This window comes from Scomber scombrus, chromosome 1, assembly GCF_963691925.1.
Source record: "Scomber scombrus chromosome 1, fScoSco1.1, whole genome shotgun sequence".
NCBI classification, from domain to species: domain Eukaryota; kingdom Metazoa; phylum Chordata; class Actinopteri; order Scombriformes; family Scombridae; genus Scomber; species Scomber scombrus.
In genome coordinates, this window is record NC_084970.1 from 11,941,628 (window position 1) to 11,960,186 (window position 18,559).

At 39.9% G+C, this 18,559-nt stretch overlaps 2 protein-coding genes across 3 annotated transcripts in view; one reads left to right on the top strand and one right to left on the bottom strand.

Moving 5' to 3' along the window:
• Positions 1 to 379: 379 nt before the first annotated feature.
• Positions 380 to 5,910, bottom strand: LOC133981782 (ubiquitin-like protein 7). The gene is made up of 11 exons (XM_062420638.1): positions 5,772 to 5,910; positions 5,096 to 5,270; positions 4,480 to 4,599; positions 3,793 to 3,878; positions 2,277 to 2,361; positions 2,109 to 2,166; positions 1,849 to 1,982; positions 1,475 to 1,524; positions 1,214 to 1,390; positions 955 to 1,068; positions 380 to 764 (listed from the first exon to the last, which is right to left on the bottom strand). Exons 1-11 carry the CDS (start codon positions 5,772 to 5,774, stop codon positions 624 to 626), a joined length of 1,143 nt encoding a protein of 380 aa, XP_062276622.1. The 5' UTR covers positions 5,775 to 5,910; the 3' UTR covers positions 380 to 623.
• Positions 5,911 to 6,474: 564 nt separating this feature from the next.
• Positions 6,475 to 18,559, top strand: part of cd276 (CD276 molecule) — a 67,282-nt gene continuing 55,197 nt past the window's right edge. Inside the window, exons 1-2 of one of the 2 annotated variants that reach the window (XM_062420648.1) lie at positions 6,475 to 6,816; positions 13,114 to 13,209. In XM_062420648.1, the coding sequence (XP_062276632.1) occupies positions 13,164 to 13,209 (46 nt within the window). In that variant the 5' untranslated portion in view covers positions 6,475 to 6,816; positions 13,114 to 13,163. The remainder of the gene's footprint in view (positions 6,817 to 13,113; positions 13,210 to 18,559) is intronic. The other variant, XM_062420656.1, reaches the window with a different exon arrangement.

The following is an 18,559-nucleotide window of genomic DNA, read 5'->3' on the forward strand; positions in this document are numbered from 1 at the left end:
GATGAACAAGCAGTAAGTCTACCACACTGGCCTATTAGAATCAGTCATGTTTGGGAAATAAACTACTCCATTGCCATCTAGTGTATAAATTAGGGAATTACATGCACTGGGTAGACGATGTATTTACAGTGTGGTTTTTAGAATACTATGTCAGGTACACATTTTAATAATGCAACCCAATAATTATAGGATTATATGTGCTTGCACAATTAAGAAGCAAACACACATGAAAAATCTGAATCAGAGCAAAAATCAACATCAACATGTCAATTACCAATTTACCCTGATTAGTAGATTGACACCAAAAAGGACTGAAGCAATGTTTACAGTGAGTGGTTCTAATCTGATAAACAGGTAGACAGTCAAGGAGCTGATGATGTATGCATGATTACATTTATTACAAGTCTAGTCACATCGATAACAAAAACTGTGTGGAGCTCACTTCAAACTGTACTGTATGTGGCGGCATGTTTCAAGGACATTGAGGCAGTCTCTGGTGTGTACAGTCATATTTTTCTTATAATTACTGGGTAGCAGGATGACAAAGTTTCCATGAAGCCTGTAAAAGCTTCTTCCTGCTCTCTCCTCTCTCTATAAAAGCCTCTGTCTGTGGGGTATGGGCTTTAGAGTCCTGGGCCACCAGCAAATATGAGCTCGAGGGCAGCCTGGATGTCACCATCTGTGGCCTGCAGCGCCCTCAGCATCAGCTCCTCATCCTGGATCCCCATGTCCCTGAGCTGCTGCATCTGGGACTGCCAGCGGCCCTGGCAAAACAAAAACACATTTAAAGAATGTGCTTTAATCCAAAGACCCCCCCCCCCCTAGAGTCACCAGCAACTAAAGCGCTTGTACTTTTCACCCCTGCACCACTTAGGCCAGGCATAAACAACTTTACTGCTGTGGCACACAAAATGGAAATCTTACCATCTATCTACAAAGCTTATATAACCTCACCTGTAGAGCAGACATGTTGGTGGCTTGCAGAGCTTGCTGTAGTGCCTGGCTGAAGAGATCATTACTGACTGGGGTCCCTGCTGGCATGGGGGCTACACCGCTAGAGGGGTCCGCCTACATTAAAGATAATAATGGAGGAGAAAAAAGACAGTGTATTGATGTGTAGTCTGTAGCCAGGATGTGTGGCAGGGATCTTGTTTTTAATGTTTGATATCTTGTGTAGTCTGTATACCTTTTTCAAGATTTAAATAAATCTCACCTGGCCTGCTGTCGTTGGAGTAACCGCACTGCTGTCAGGGGTGCTGGCGAGGGCCAGAGCTGTTGCCAGTTCGCTCTGTGTTATTGGTCGCGGGCCCGTTGCTCCACTGTGGCTCAGAGACACCGGTCGTATTCCTGATGAGGCCCCTGCTCTGCTGGAAGGACCTGCTGGGCTCCCCTGTAACAGAAAAATACATTTAGAATCATCAGGTTTCCTGTACATGATGTGTACTGATGTTGAGTATCAAGCAGACTGACTCACCGACTGGAAATCTTCCTCATCGTCAGACATGCCCTCAAACATGAAGCCTCCTGCCAGAGAGAGAACAAAATGAGAGTTGTTTGTACATGTTCTGCCAACAGAACAAAACGTGACTAATAAGATGCCAGACATTCAAGATCTAAAAAAATAATGAGGGTGAAACAATTTACATTAAAGCTTATTTTTTGCAAACGACTCATGGTCAAAAGTATGAACTATTTCAAAATTGCAGACACATCCTAACCATACTCCTAACTGTTAAATTTGTTATCATACTGTTACACTGCTTCAATTCAGCTGCTACAAAATCAGCAACCATCCCTTGCCTGCCATAATTTCATGCCTGCTTGTACCAAGCTATCTTCCCCGCTCACCTGGCATATCGCTGTAGGAACTGGCAGAGACGTTGCGAGAGGAGCTGGCACTGGACTGAGTGGGCATACTGCCTGCCACAGAGTGCAGGACCAGGATGATGGCATTGACAAGGGCTGGATGTGAGCTGATCAATCTATGAGACAGACAGAGAAGTAGAGATGTACATTTAAATGACCTCCGAATTGTTTGTCTCTATTGCACTCGCTTCTTATATTATCGGTCATATCAGAGCCAGTAACAAAAGAAAAGCCACACTCACATGTCCAGCATGTTAGGGTCTGTGAACTGCACAAAGAGATCTTTGTCTTGCAGTACACCTGAGTAGATTGAGTGATATTAGAGGAAATGTTACTATTTGCATATTTGCATGGTACAATGCGATGGATAATAATGTTAATAAAACTCAGCACGGTCCAACAGGTCTTACCTAAGGCAACTGGGTCTGACCTGAGCCCTGGTGTGGCCACAATGATCTGATCCAGAGACTCTTTGTTTGTCAGCATTTTATATACCTGCATGAACGGAAGAAGACAGTAAGTCACATTAGTAAATATAATAGCAGCAATAGCAGTGGAAGCGTTAACAGGAGCTGGAGCAGTAATAGTTGCAGGAAAAGTAGCCACTAAACATTCATATACAACATTAAATCAATTGTATTTTGGCTAACTATTACTGAAAATATGTTAAATGTATACTTTTTTACCCATAGACATGTTTACTGTATATTTTTTATGAAAATCCCTGAACTTGACAAAGACATTTAAAATCACAACATGGCAGCTCAAACTAAGTTTTAACAGTGAGCGACAGATAATATCTCTGGTGTATTCCTATGGTTGATTGTACTAATGGTTTTACAGTATCATTACTGTGTCAGTTACCAAATTAAACACTTAACAGATGCTGGAGTCTGTTGATTGATACAATATTGTTTGAGTGCTGAGTTATGATTATAAAGCTAATCAGCTGCTGAAAAGTTGGATCTCAGGATCTATCATTTGTGCAGATGTTTATAGAAAATCACAACGAGTAAGTAACTCATATCAGTTAATGTTAAAAACTGCCTATTCCTTCCAGAACTATCCTTGTATCAATCAAGCCAACATGCTGGTATTTAAAAACGTTTTCTGCCTGGTAGGTTAAATGCAATGGACAACTATCAGTCTATAATGGATAAGCCTGTCCATGTTGGTGATAATCGTTGACCAAGTCCTGGCTGCCAAAGGTTGTGTTCACACTTAGCCTTGAAACGCTTCTATGATCCAATCAAATGTAAACAGCTATGAACACAGTTAACTGCACACAAATAACTGTGGAGAAAAATCCAATCACTTGAGCAAAACAGTCCTCAGGTCAAGAACATGTTTTTTTTTAAAAATGAGTGTAGTGGAAACACTTAAAATATTCCTGCATCCCACAGTGGAGAACAACTTAATCAACATGTTACTCTGTGTGCAGCTTGACAAAGGGAAGTTTTGGTCTTATTGGTACTATTTGGCTAAATGAATCAGACTCTCTGCGGTTCTCACTAAGTGCAAATGTGCAAGGTTCCTAAATAATGAGGATAGCTATTTTTCTTTGAAGATTATTTCTTTAATATTTTATTAACAGTAGATGGAATAGGCAGATGCTAGAACAGCTGTACAAGTGACATGAGGAGAGTCCAGAAGATGAAGATCCCTGTCCAGAATTGAACCAAGGACATTGCAATTGTGTGGGAAACATATTAAGCACCATACTACCGGGACGAAGAGCAGATTGACATTATAGCACTTTGTAGTAAACAGTTTGTTGCATTACATTAGCATATACATTATTGATTTAATCTACAATGAATCTAAACCTAAGTAGATCAAATAAATGATCATTTGCAGTGTTTGGATTATATATTTCAAGATGTCTTTATCTTGGGCAATGCTGTGCACTGTGTGTCTTCTACTCACTGAGTCTCTGTAGGTAGAGTTGAGAGAGTGAAGAGCTGCATGGAACACCCTGAACTCTCTGGCTGCAGTCGCTCTGTTCACAGGTTCTGATGAGGGGAAAAAATTAAAACATTTAGAAAAAAAGCAGGCATGTGTTCATATTCAAAGTTTTGGATTTATTATCAGTAAACCTTAACATCCTCCTACACTCAAAAATATGTTTTTCTTCTTGTTACTTCAGTTGGATGTTTGAGCTTCACTGTGCAGAATGACATACATGCAGTTTGACATTACAAGGCTGTTTTCAAATTCATCTGCTGAAATTTTTCATCACAGAAAATCTGATTTTAACTGGTGGGCCTATAAGCATGTTTTTTGTGACATCACAGCCAGTTTTAACGCGATTCAAGGTCCAACATTCAACTTACACATGTGTGATGTGAAAACTTAGGCCTCATAAACTGAGAATGGACTTCACAGTGAAGTAGGAGACATGTTGTCTATCCACTGTCCACCAGTCAAACTACTGAAATGAAATATATCTGCACATTCATAGATTCTGTGTTTTTAATGATGGGAGAAGGAGGAAATTCCACTTAAAGGACTTTGACATGGGATTTCCAATCAGAGTAATTTTATATTTCTTAATGCATGTCTGTAGAAGATTTTAAAATAAATTTTCAAAGCTAAAATTACACACAAACACACCTGGACTGCTCTCGGAGTCTGGCCAAGTCTTTTTGAGTATGTGTAGGGTGGATCCCGGTTGAATCCCACAGGAATCCAGTGTCAGGTCATCCTTAAGTTTCCGCCCACAGTGGACCAGCTCTGTGTAAAACGTGAACAGAGGGACAGGATTTTAAGGACAAATAACAATGAGGCATACATTCAACACAGCAACAAACACAGTCTTCTTGCCAGCGGAGCACAGTGAAATACACACTTAAAGATACTCTCCACATAAAAATGTGTTGTTCTTGTTCCTACATTTGAATATTTGAAAATAATTGTGCAGAAGGATGTATGTGCAGAGTTTGAAATTACAAGACGGTTGCATTAATCTGCTGAAAGTGTAAAGCTTCTCTGTGCTCACTAAAAATTTGATATTAAGGGGAAGGCCTACGTGTAGGATTGGTGACATCACAAGTGGTTTGGAAACCAATCAGAAGGGAGGAAATGTAATTTGATAGATTTTTAACAAAATAACTGAACTAATTGAAAAACAAAACAATGTATGAGACACAAATTATTATTGACAGTATTTTAAACCATGTCTGGAAGGGTCTTTCAATTTGTTCTAATATACGCCAGAGCTATAACACACCTATGAGTTCTGGATCTGGGACAGAGTCTGGGAGCTGAGCTGCAACAAGTTGTTTTAGGGTAGCGACTCTGTATCCTCCAGGAGTAACATCTCCAGGCATCATCTCTGGGAAGTGGAAGATTGATTTTGACTGATCCACCAGCTTCAGAGACAGGTGCCATTCTGGAGAAGACATCTGCAATAAACACAAACACAACACAAGTCTTAACATGGTGGAATAGACCATAACCAAGTTATATCTGATAGGTAATCATCAATGTGGGCTAACGCGAAGAGATCACAGCTGTGTAATGTTTCAATTTCACAATGCTGTTGTGTGAAGATAGAACGAATACACGTATACACTAACAAATGCTACACAAAATCAACGTTAGACGAACAGCATGCCCATTTTAGAAGCTGGACTCATGAGAAAATTAATTGTTAGCTTAATGTACCATTCTTATATGTGCATGGGGGTGATTTTGACATAAAATGAACGATGTCTTATTAGCAAACCTGCTCAACTTCGGCTAACGTAAGCTGTTCAGCGCTTATCAACGATACTTATTTCGATTTGAGAAAATAAACTCGATAACACAAGTTTCATACAATCCGGTAACTTGGAGAATGCATAACACATATACAAGCCACGATAAAACGCAAACTTTATGAAACGAAAGAACTGCACACTCACCATTTTGTTGTTGACACTCGACTTACTTCCTGGACTACAGTCACGTGGTGTACGTGACGTTTACTTGCATTGTCCAAACAAAGGAGCTTTTTCGTTTCTGTGCTCTTCACTGCACCTTTGCACCGTGGGCAATCCAAAAATTCACTCCTTATCTTCCCCACACACACCTCAAGACAAATTATTTAAAAATTAGGTAAATTCATATAACTGCTCTAGTTACATCACTGGCGTATCAATCTCTAAATTGTGCCAATGGCTACAATTTGTTTTTTGAATATCTATCATTTTTTATGTATTGCACACAGTACTCAATTGATTTCCCTGCTGCATAGTTCAGGATTTTCCAAAGTTGTGTCATGTCTCGGGCAACGTGTTTCCAGACAGTCGTTTCATGATCTGCATACCTCATTTAGCCCACACTATTCAACCTATCAGACTAAAATGGTCAAACTAGCTCCATGGATCCACGTAAATATACTAAGTATAGGAATCTCGTGAGCCTCCATATGAATAATGTACGTCTATCTGTTAGTGATACGTCGAGGAGCATAAGGATGAGTCAAGACGTTTGTTATTAAAAAAAAAAAGAAAAAAAGACAACCCCAAAACGAACAAAAAAACTAAACATCAGATGACATTATAGATAAGGATAGTGCCACTTAAAACATGCATTTTTTCCCCAGCTGGTACATATGGTAACAAAACGAGGAAGCAAGAAAATTAACTTTTGGGGTCGTCGCTCAAGACCCCCTCCCTTTCTCTCTCACCCATGACGTCACTGCTGGACAAAGCAGCAAGGAGTGGTTTCTGTGAAAAGAAGCGTCCGAAAATCAATGGGTCATAGCCGCACACTTTGATAAAACGTCTATAGGTTTGCCCACCGATAAAAAACACCTCGTCGCCTGCAGTTATTTATCGTGAGAGGAATGTACTGCTCTGGAAAATAAAATAACGTCGTCTGTGCTGGACAGAAAGAGAAAAGAGTCACCGCCGCTGGATGGTTGGTGATTTTTTTTTTTTTTTTAAGTTTCGCCGTCCTAACATGGTAAGCCCAAATACACTTTTGAAAGCAAACGCCAACCTAACAGACATGTTATCATATGTAGCTAAATTAAAAGATTACTATAAACTTTGGTTATTTTCAGCAACAGCTGGCGGACAGCTGAAGAACCCCATGAACTCAGTCAGTGTAACTTAACAGTTCACACATAGCTTGTTTTATTCACTGGCTTAATGTCTGAAATAAATGTCCGATATATGTTTAAAATAGTTTTTAAACCTGAAAGAGGCCTGCTAAGCTACAGCAAACTGTTTTGCAAATGAAGTCAATCTTATTTATGAATGAAACAGACTGCGCCCCCACAAGACAGAGAGGGAACACTGGGTTAAATCAGTGCAACAACTTTCTTAAATCCAAATGGAGAAAGTTAAGTTTTTAGTGACGCAGCCTACATTTCCAGTCTTGTCATGAGATAATCTGTGTTATTAGAAAAGTCTTCAACTTTTTCTTCAACTTTTTAATATTTTTTCATATCCACACTTACCTGGGGACCCGCCAAGACACATCTGATGGGTCAAAGATATGTAATGGAGGTATTATCGGCCAATCTATATCATTTTTTTACTCCCTTATATTGATATTGGCATCAGTCCCAAAAATCCAGTATTGGTCGGGCCCTAGTCAGAACCATGGAAAAAATATCACTCTTTGGTTGAATTGGTCAGAGTTGAAGGATGTAACCAAGATGCAACAGAGATGTAGGGTCACATGTACAGTACATGTTAAGGTAGAGAAAAGGTGAGCATAAAGCACTGAGATAGAGGATGCTGTACTCCAGCCTGTGTGATATTGAGGATGTTGCCTGGCGTAATGCTGCTCTTATCACATGATACTCTGCTGGCAGGTACAGCTTCCTTTGGGATGTAGAGGGTGTAGTCTTAACCATTCTGACAACTTGTAAAGGAAATGATCACTGACATAATGGAGAGATGATAATGGAATTTTACAAGATGCTATACCACAGTATTGTCAGAGGTGATATTGACAGATGTGATTGTAGTTTGTGTGTAGTAGTTCTGTAGCATTGTTTCATCTCTGTGTTACTGCACATTAATTTCAGGCTGCTATAAGATAAAGGTTACATTTGATTGGCTCCTGTGGCTCTAAAAACGATGTTTGAGTTGGAGTGTGACATAACTGGTAAGAATCGTATATGTTTGGCCTTGAGAAGACACATCTGTCTTATATCTTGCTAATTATATATCATATCACAATACATAGTCATAACGCTGAATTCTTAAGACCATTATTGCAGTACTGCTATGAAACTGATTAGTATGAGCTGTAAATTAGAGTTTCAGTGGTTTTTAAGAAAGTTGGTGAGTAAACTTGTCATCCAACTTTAAGCTTATAAAGCTTTCTTGAAGTTTAAGTTTGAGGAACTAATGTACTATTTGATTTGATTATTATGGGGAAGATTTCACTGCATGAAATGAATCCAGTCATCCCTGAGATTCTGAAAGCGCTTGCGAAAGCTGCCATATGGATTTGAAAGGCTCGCTTTCATCCCATGATGCAGTTCTCCCTCGATGGGGCTGATGTCGTCCAGGTTGGAAATGTCCCCATCATCAAGGGTTGAATGGTTTCCAAGTGGTTTGAGGAGCTGGACAATGGTTCCAGCCATATGCCAATGAGAGATTAGGGTCCAGAAGGTCAGCCTGATTTATTTTCATTAATGGTGATTAAGAATGGTCTCGTGACTCTCGTCCACCATGAGAGGATGTAGACTCGAGAGCAGGAGTGTCTGTAAAAAGACAAACTGTGAAAGAACCACTGTCACTGGTACTTATCAGGAAATGAGAAGTGCGATGGTACGATGAACATGCTGAAACACTTATTTTTAATGTTCTGTGATACTTCAGAAATTGTGATTGGCTGCTGCAATATGTCGCAACTGAGTGCTTCATTCCTCTTTCCTTTGACCTCAGTAATAAGCTTAATAATCCTGAACGTGGTGTCACAATGAAATTCACTGGTGATTATGGCTCAAAAGCTGACAGTCGATCACTAAATGGATTTCAAGACAGACCGTCAAACAGTAAGTCAGCGACCATTATTTTAACATTTTAATGGCCTTCATTTAGGGGAACACCACTTACAGTTCTACGAACAGCACTGAAATCTGAATAAAGAGCTAGCAATAGTTTTGACACATTGGTGTAATATAGCAATGGATACCATAGCAGTTTTCTTGATAAAACCTTTAACTCCTATAGATTATTGTATTATTAGAATCTTTCTGTTGAAACATTTATGGGGGCTCGGCTTGTTTAGATCTTTGACATTGAACTGAATCGTAAAAGTTCAAATGAAAGGAAGAAGAAAGGAGTTACATGCCGGCATGGGGTCGCTAAAGTGCTTGAGTCATTCTGTAAAAAAAAACCCTCTTTGATGGCTTTCTGGTGTCTGGACAAACACAGTCAGAGCCAGACTGCGGTTTGGTGTGTTGGCATATTTCAGTTTGTGCTATCCAGAGGAAAATTTACATCAGCAGTATCAATCAAAAGTTTGGACAAACTTTCTTATTCAAGAGAATGTCAAAGTGTGTCCAAACATCTGACTGGTACTGTATATATTTAAAAATCTTCTCCAGACATGTATTAAGACATATAAAGACACTCTGTTTGGAACAATCATGTGTGTCTGATATCTTTTTTCCATCAAAAAGTATGATCAGGGCTTAATTATGTGACTGCATATAATTATCTTTAATTATAAATGACTTGTTCCTTAGCTATGTGACATAGGAAATCCTGCCTTACTGAATCTGTGTTTACAAGTCCTTGGTGCACTGCAGTTTCAAAGCAGAAATGCTCAGCTATGGCATTTTGACTGCTTATTTCACTCCTGGTATATCTTGTTAGCAAATGAAAAACACCACATAGACATAAGGTTAAAAACTTGATTTTCATCGGAGGAGGTCTGTAAGGATATCTTGTCCTTACAGAGTATCTGCCTGTAAAATGTGTCAGCTCTTTCCTTCATTGAGTATTTATTCCAGTTTTTTGGAATTCTGTGCATTAAATAACCAGTATTCTCAACGTCTGTGGTTGAATGTCTCGGGAGATTCAGATAGTGTTACCAGCGTCTTGAGTTGGTCTCTGGCAGGCTGATGCTTTCCGAAAAGTCCAGAGAGCGTGAGTGAGCTGTGTTGTTATGGAAACTTTGTGATGAAGCTGCAGTCCTTTCCACATCCTTTCTGCTGAAGCCATAAATGGAGCCTCATGGAAAAAAGTTTTGGTTGGAGTCTTGAGTTGGAGCTACAGCTGAGGGCGATATTGAAATGATTCACTGCACCAAAACACCACAACCGATCTGTTAGCTCTGCTCTCCCCAAATTTATAGTATGCGTCTTTTCATTATATGTCTAAAACAAGGTTTGCTGAACTTCTAATTGCAGATATGTACAAACATGTAGCCTCTCAATCATAAACTTTCATCACTTTTTTTTTAGAGCTACTGAGATCATAACCATACCAATATGTTTAGGGCCATTCACAGCTGGCTCCTGACCTCTTGATAAGGAGTAAAAGTATCCTCAGTATTATAGAATCATTTGAAAACAAAAAAACAACCTCTATTACAGTGTGAATATGGCAAACTGTGCTCTTCAAAATTACTCCCAGCTTGTCAACCTGGCTGACACGCCAGAAAGTTGAAAGCAAATTTTCTGTTCCCTCTGACTCTGACTCAGTCACACAATAAGGTTGTTGTTATTGAAATATCATCTGTTTCTGTTATCGAATGACTGCAAATAATACACTCAAATTAAATCATGAATGCTCGTCTGACAACAGAAACCTTAAACAGAAAAAAGGTCAGTGACAGCATCTGTGTTTGTGTGATCACATCGTCTCAAATTGGTCAAAATGGAGTGGATGTGCTGCCAAAACCAAACAGATCAACCAGATGTGCCATAACGGTCTTTCATACTTTTTACAGAATGGTGGCGGTAATACACTGTTTTGTTGGTGCCATGAGACTAACAGAGAGGGAGATGTGAACTATTTTTAATGGGACATTGCTTTTGGACTAACACTGGATAGCACTAGTTTGCAACGAAAACATTAAGTAGAAAACATCAGTGTGGACGTAGTGAAAAGTGAAACCACTGGATGACTGTTGAAGCACGTTCCGTCCTCCATGTAAAAGTGGAGTGGATTTTATTTTGTTGTTTATGTGGTATGTTGCTACCTAGTTGACTCTTCATCACAATATATAATTCACCAGTCACATCCTCTGTAATACTGTGCAACTGCTATGCCAGCTGACAGCAATCAGAAGTATAAGTAGCATCTTCTAATGTGTGTTTTTTATCTTTAATAACAGCCTTAAAAATACTGTACCCTGACACACACACACACACACACACACACACACACACACACACACACACACACACACACACACACAAACACACACAAACACCTGAAAGTAACAGACAGTTTCCCCTAGTATTGTTTCATTTTTTTACAAACAAAAACTTGTGCCAGCAGGATCATTTGAAAGAGGCTATAATCACACAATAGAGCAATAGTATAATAAAGTTCAGACATGAGGATATGGGAGTAAAGGCACAGACAGGAAGCAGACCTCTGTGTTCTTTCCTATATCCGCTAAAGTGAGGTGATGTTAAATCAGTTATTCACAAGGAAACCAAATGGTGTATGAATGCTGGATTGTCGCTCTGCTCACATCTGTCTCTGCTAAAGGACGTGGCTCATGCAAAAAACGTCTGTTGGAAGCACAACATGTCAAATCAACAAAAGAACATTTCACTGTAACACGAAACGGAGCACTAAGGTTTAATATCACTCTGCACAACGCAGCCATTCATGAACAGCATTGAGATGTAACAGGCAATCAAACGACACATGTAGAAAGACCAGCTGACGTGTTTTCTAAAACATATTCGATGGCTTGAATGTCTGGACAATCTTTACAGGTTTATTTTTAGGATTATTACTCATTTGCACCAATTTCAACATACTGACTGTGTTTCCTCTCTTCTTTGTTTTCATTTACCTGTTTTTCTCTAAATATAATACATATGTATAGCAGCTTTCATGCAAACATGAAGTACTTTACAAAACAAAAATAAAATGAAAATAAACAATAGCAATAAGTACAGCACTTGACAACAATGCAATAAAACATTAAAGACTACCAGTAACCAGCCAAAAAGAAACAAAAAAAAATGTCAAAGATTAAAATTTAACAAGGTTGAATTACCTAAATTTAAAGGCAAGAAAAAATATTATCCTTACAAACTTTTGTGAATATTATACAATAGTATTTAAGAGTGTTGAATATGTTTTAATAATAATGATAATATTTAAATACTACTACTACTACTACCAATAATAATAACAATAATAAAGTGTAAGGGGCTTCTTGCATTCATCCAAGAAGACATGCAGCCAGGAAACATTATCATTATTATTATTATTATTATTATTAATAAAGCAATTTAGTGAATTATAAAGAATCTTGTGATGTTTTCTAGCAGCAAAGGATTATTATACTGCTGCTATACTTAATTATCTATACTAGGTGACTGTAGAACAATGAATCAGTGAAAGAAAAATAAAGTCTAAATCTGGTATTATCTAAAACAATTCAACAGGTTTTTTTTTTTTTTTTTAATTTAATATGTATTTGACCATGCAAAACATTAAGAAACCTTTTCTTATTTACTTATTTACAGCCTGGCAAGCGGCAGGCCGTCATTGTACAAATACACAAAGAGCGACCTCTACCAATCTCATTGAGATAAATCTCTCATAAAACTTTAATGCATGTCAGAGACAAGGTAGACGGGAAGTGGTGGGTTTTAGTCTGTCTCACTTTTTAAAGTAGTGTTTTCCCTCTGGAAACAATGACTTGGCTGTTTCCTGTCAACTTTGGAAGTCCCCATTTGTCATCATAGCTCCACTCCCTCTGACAGAGGAAAGCCTTGAGCTGGCAAGAGAAAAGACTAAAACAGTCACCTTCAAAATCCACATACTGTCTGAGAAGCTGTAAGTCACACAGAAAACAATCCTCGACTTTCAAACAGTCTGTACTTGATGAAATATGTTACATGGTCTCATAGTTTCATTGTCTCCACCAACCTGGGAGACTAAGCAAGCCGAAACAAAGATATAGAAGACATCCCTCCTTGTTTCCCTCACATCCTGATCACCCTTCTTTCCATACATTCGTTGTGTTTTTTCATGCTCTTGTATTGCAGAGTTATAATTTTACCCCTCCTCACATGTCTGTGTTTTTTTGTCCCTGCAGCGCTGTGTCTGAAGAGGTTGACCTGCGGTTCGAATCTGCCCTGGAAGACCATGCTGTTCCTCCTGCTGCTCGCAATGCTGGCTGTCCAAGCTATGGGTGGGTGTCACCCCTGTCTGTGCCCTGCCATTAGATCCAAGTCACCGCAGTGGGAAATGCCACTGTCTGTTAAACAATACGCCTTGCAGGGCCTATTAGTCTTCCTCCTTCAAAGGCTTCACTGAGCAAAACAACAGTTTAAATGAGGGTGCTCCCAAAATAATGTGCCAATCGTTGGAGAGTTATAAACTGTCCCTGTTTAAACTCTTATCCATCCAGACAAGTTGACAAAGAACATATTTATACAGGCATCATGCCTGAGGGAGTAAAAATACATTTTACACTGTAATCCCGTTAAGTTTATTTTTTACAGGTTTACAACTCTACCAATATGAGAGTGTGTTTTTTTATGTTTTTTTCTGATAATTCAGCTTGTAAAACAGAATAGCTTTGACCTTTTCCAGACAGGTTGGGAGAAGAGCTGAGAGCTAGGGAAAGGCCGGTGATGAAAAACTGCTACAAGTGCAGTTTTTCTGCTGTGACTCAAGAAGTGTGGTGTTGAAGTCATCCTCCTATATTTATAACACTGAATAGCAGGGTGGTGGTTGATGTTGCAACTGAGGATTCATAACTCACGCACTCAAATGTTTTACTTCTGCAGGACTGGTCCTCAAAGAAAAACTTGTGTCATCATAAAAAAGAAACAAATCGCCTGGGCACACTTGATAAGGTCTCACGGCATGGTAAATAAAAAAGGGGAATTGAGTATGTCAGGAGAGGGATCAACAGTGCATATATTTTAGCACCACCCCTCTCCCAGTCGGTGTGTAGCTGTAACATAATGTAAATTAAAATGTCTTAAGTGGGTGATATTTCTTTTTATTATGTATAGCCTGAAGAAGAAGGAGGAAGTCAGCTTTGAAAGGTTTCTTGTGCATTCCAAAAGCACAGGCTCATCATACTTTGGCAAACCAACAAAGTTAACAAAGAGCTTTTATTATCCAAAACACTATCATTTAAAAAGAGCTATTTCTTTCTCCTTTTCTTCTCTCTGGTTGAGCTGACACAACCTCCTATCGGCCATCACTGGCACATTTCAATCTTGACTCAGTGGACCTAAGTGTCTTCAGTGGTTCATTAGGGACCTATTCTCTCCCAGCGCAAATGGGCCTCCGGCCTGCTCATTACTGGCTGTGTGGCATCCACTGCCTGACTCACTCCTCTCACCGGGAGGGAAGAGAAGGAGGAGATGTCGGCGACTGATGGAGCTCTTTAACTCACGGGTAATGGGCTATTGTAGCTCATACAATGATTCAGTTGCTCTCTGCTAACTGGAGCACTAAGTGAATTAGTTGGAGTCTTGTTTGATGCTATAGCCTGCACATGTAACACTGTTTGATTGCACCAAAACACTGCATGCTTTGTGGAGCTGATACATTATTTAATTTAGTATAGCTGGTAACTTAGAGTGTGAAACTACCTTCAAAGAGAGTTTCTTGTAAACAGACTAATTATTGATTTTGTGTAAATTAATACTGTATATTGATAGCAGCAGCATGCTCTTGATAACATTGTGGGCTAACAAATTAAAGCTCAGCCTTTTTTATTTTTTACCAGTACCTGACAACAGTAATTATCTTGGTAACTAATTAAAGGTCAGCTTGATTGCCTTTGATTTATAAACAGCCATGTTTTGATTCTGTTGGTTACACAGACAGAAAACTACAGACTTGCATGTCCAGGTGTAATTATATTAATAGGTGTATGTGTGTGTCTGTGCACATGTCTGTATTGATCACAGGGATCACTGGCTGCAGTCTTCCTCATATTCAGCCGTGTCACTGCTCAATACCTCAAACAAGCGCATGTATCAGAAGACACGATTACATTTTCTGGTTTGTGCAATCACACTTCCTGTCGTGAGAACACTGTTTGTGGAAGAAGAACACAAGGACGTCACATGACAACGCTGTCATCCCGATGCAGTAACATTGCCTCTGTAGCTCCCAGCTGTTATCCTGACTCAGGAGTCAGATGATTGATCATTCTCAGTGAAACCTCTCCCTGATGAAGAACTGCACAGCTGTTGTGTCACTGCAGCCATGAAGAGGCTAGCCTGTTAAGAGTTGTTTTTGTTTTTTTTTTGTTTTTTTTTTTTTGTTTTTTTTTTGGGGGGGGGGGGGGGGGTTATAGCTTATGAATACACTATCTAGGAAGCAGAAGAAGTGGGGAAAATTTGCTACACCAACCCGCTTTGACCCTTGACCCTACTGGTTGCTTATAATAACATAGGTTTATTTTTATTGCTCATTATAGGCCATTTTAGTTATAAGTGTTAGCAAAATGTATACATTTTCAATGTATATGTACAGTAATGACCAAGCTACAACAGTAGCTGAGTATAGTAACATCCTTGGCTCACTTCAGCACAGCACACAGCAGTGTCAGCCAGTGACAGAGCTAACAGGAAGCTGTCTAGCTAATTGCTTGTTGTTGTCATACTCTCTGTTCAGTTAGCACAGCAACTATGCTGCCAGAGCTCGCTGTGTGCAGCTCTTAGCACCCAAACAATGAAAGAAAATTGTATTCATGCAAATGCAAAAATTGAAAACTGACCTAATTTCACTTTCGGTGATGGGAGCTGTAAGGTAATTCAAATTAATTAGCATAATTGGATAGATTGCATCTAGCGTAGTACTCGGCAGGCACACATTATGGCAGGGCCCCGGAGCGTGAAAATAGCCCTCTCAGGCCTGCATCTCTAGTGTACTTTTTAAAGGTCTGATAACTATGAATGCCCTCTTCCTGTCCTCCTTTTCTTTTCACAGCAATTGATTCTGCAGAGAGGGGACACTTTAGCCTGTGCAGAAATTCAATTTAGGGTTATTACCCTGTATCAGTGATGTTCTTGCTAATTTGATTGCGTCCAGTGAAGTATCCTTTTAAAAACAATCGAGGACAGGCTCAACAAAGATTGGTTTCGCCGCAATGCATACATAATGACCAGTCTCTGTTGGCTTGTCTCTGTCTCACCGTTCCCCAGCTCTTCCTTTCTCACTGTGCGCTCATTGAAACAGAGTGCATTACCCAACAAGCACCTCATGATTATTTCAACAAGTCCTAAAAATGCTGCCTTGTGGGATTGTTAAAAAATTGATTTGGGTAATATGCAGAGATTGCAGTAGGCTTCTAGAGGCGAAAGAGGGTCCTGGAGCCATATGTGGGTCTGCCTGGCGTCCTGTGGGCTGTGATGAATGGGTTGAACGGATGCTGATCTGTGCTTGGAAAGCGTCACAACTATTGACTTGCTGAGGACGCAACCCAGCAGCTGACATAGGGAGACACCTACCCCAGGGTGGTTCTTCGGTGATGCAGCGGCGGTGATGGTGGCGCTGTCATCCAGACGATGCACAGCTGGTCACAAACTGACCCTTGCTTAACCTCTTATCACTCATGGTGCATGAAACCAATCAGCAAATGGTATGAACCTGTTTAAGACCTAAAAATGTCTTAAGGCAGCAGCTGTAAAACCCTGTTCACTTCTTTTTCTTCCACATCACCTCTGTAATGGTGGCCATAGTATATGTACTCCTCAATTGCCATCATTAGAAATTAGCTGCACTGACCTCAGATCTGATCCCATGACCCTGCTGCTACGCTGGGTCACTGTCTGTCACTCTCCTCTGCTTCCCATCTCCAACCTCCTGCTCATCAAAGGCTCTGTCTCTCAGGCTAGTAAGCCAGAGGCTTGACCTTATCTGCCCACTGTAGTGACAGCCATCACTATTACCTGACTGCCGCAGCCCATTAACAGGTTATTGACAGGATATGAGATGGTATACATCTGGAAAAAACAAGACACATGAAGAAGAGATAGGGAGCAAGAAAGAGATAAAAAAAAAGAAAAATAGCACAATAGTGAGTCCTATCTTGATTTATGACACTGCTGAAAATAAGCAAGTCAAGAGTGCTTGTCTTCCCTATCTGCCATCACCTGTATCTCTCCCTGAGCGAGGGTACGAACACACTATGATGACTTACTGGAGCAAATATGGGAATGGAAGAGATTATGTTTAGAGCTTATTGTTGAAAGTGACCCCTTTACACCTCAGAAGGCTTTATATTGCGCCTCCTTCACTGAGAGGCCATTTGAAAACTGCTTCTTAAGACACGCCCTTTCCAATGGCTAATTTAGAGCCAAATTATGCTCTCTATGCATACACTCCCATTGCCCCCGTAATGTTTTCCAGATGTTTTTTTTTTTTTTTCCCCAAATGGGAGTATTGTGGACATCTACATCTACTCCTGACAGTCTGAAATCAAAAGCTAGCTTTCCCTTCACACTTTTTCAGGGATTGGTTATATCATAAGAATAATCGGTATGAAAGGGTTCACAGATCCTTTGAGCACAATCCTTTGATGTTCAGGTGGTGCAAAATGTCCAGAATGAAAATGTGTTGAGTTGCAGTTACATGGATCAACAGAGGGGGGCAGTATTGTAAAAGCATATTTCTCTAGTTTGTCTTCTTGCACGACCAAAGCCTACTGTCATTGCAGTCTGTTAGTATTGCACCTGTTTACTTTGCTGTGTCAATATTACCCCTTCAATTTGCCCTCCAGTGCTGGTGCTTGATTTTCCTTATGTATGAACTCATATTAATGTTTCCTCCCATGTCATTTGTTGCAGCAGGGCTTCACACATCCCCTTTAAACATGTGTACTTACTGTGTTTAACAAATGGCTCCACTGATTGTGTAAATAGCTCTGCTCACTGTCTGTTATTGAACAGTCACCATTATTATCTTTATGAAGGTGAGTCTGGGAGGCGCTAATATGTGTGTGTGTGGTGAATGGTATTGAACTGAGGCAAGCTGAAGTGAAGTTGCATTGCTCATTGAGCTGGAGGGCCTTGGTATTGAATCACATGTAAAATTAGTTTGTGCATGTATAGGGGACGTTATTAAAGGCACATTATACAGGATTTGTCAGCTGGTGTTTGTAAACACAGCAGTCAAAGTTGGCCCCTCGTCCCAGGCTCAATGACACCAGAGCAAGCTGAGAGCAGAGAGAAAGAGCAGCAGTGGTCAAATAAGCTAGAGAGTGAATGAGGAGAGCGAGCAGAGGTATGTTCTGATAGTTTCGCAACAGTTATGTTCTAAAGCACAAATAAACATAGCCACATCTTCGCACAACCCTGTGGGAAGGTGTCAGATTTTGTGTGAATGCAGTCCTTCATCTTATCCACTGTGGCCTCTCTGCTCTGTGTGTGTGTGTGTGTAGCTTAGCCGCGCCCTCGGTCAAGCAATCAAATCTGTTCTTTTTATACATCAGTGACACAGAGACAGAGAGCAGAGGAGACAACGATGTGACCTGGTCACTATGCTACGCGTCCCGACCTCACACCCTGCAT

What these genes read in the sequence shown, in the direction of transcription:
- LOC133981782 (XM_062420638.1), bottom strand. An exon ending in GACCCTAACATGCTGGACAT is followed by an intron (nt 1,983 to 2,108) that starts GTGAGTGTGGCT and finishes TCTGTCTCATAG; the next exon opens with ATTGATCAGCTCACATCCAG. An exon ending in CCAACATGTCTGCTCTACAG is followed by an intron (nt 765 to 954) that starts GTGAGGTTATAT and finishes TTGTTTTGCCAG; the next exon opens with GGCCGCTGGCAGTCCCAGAT.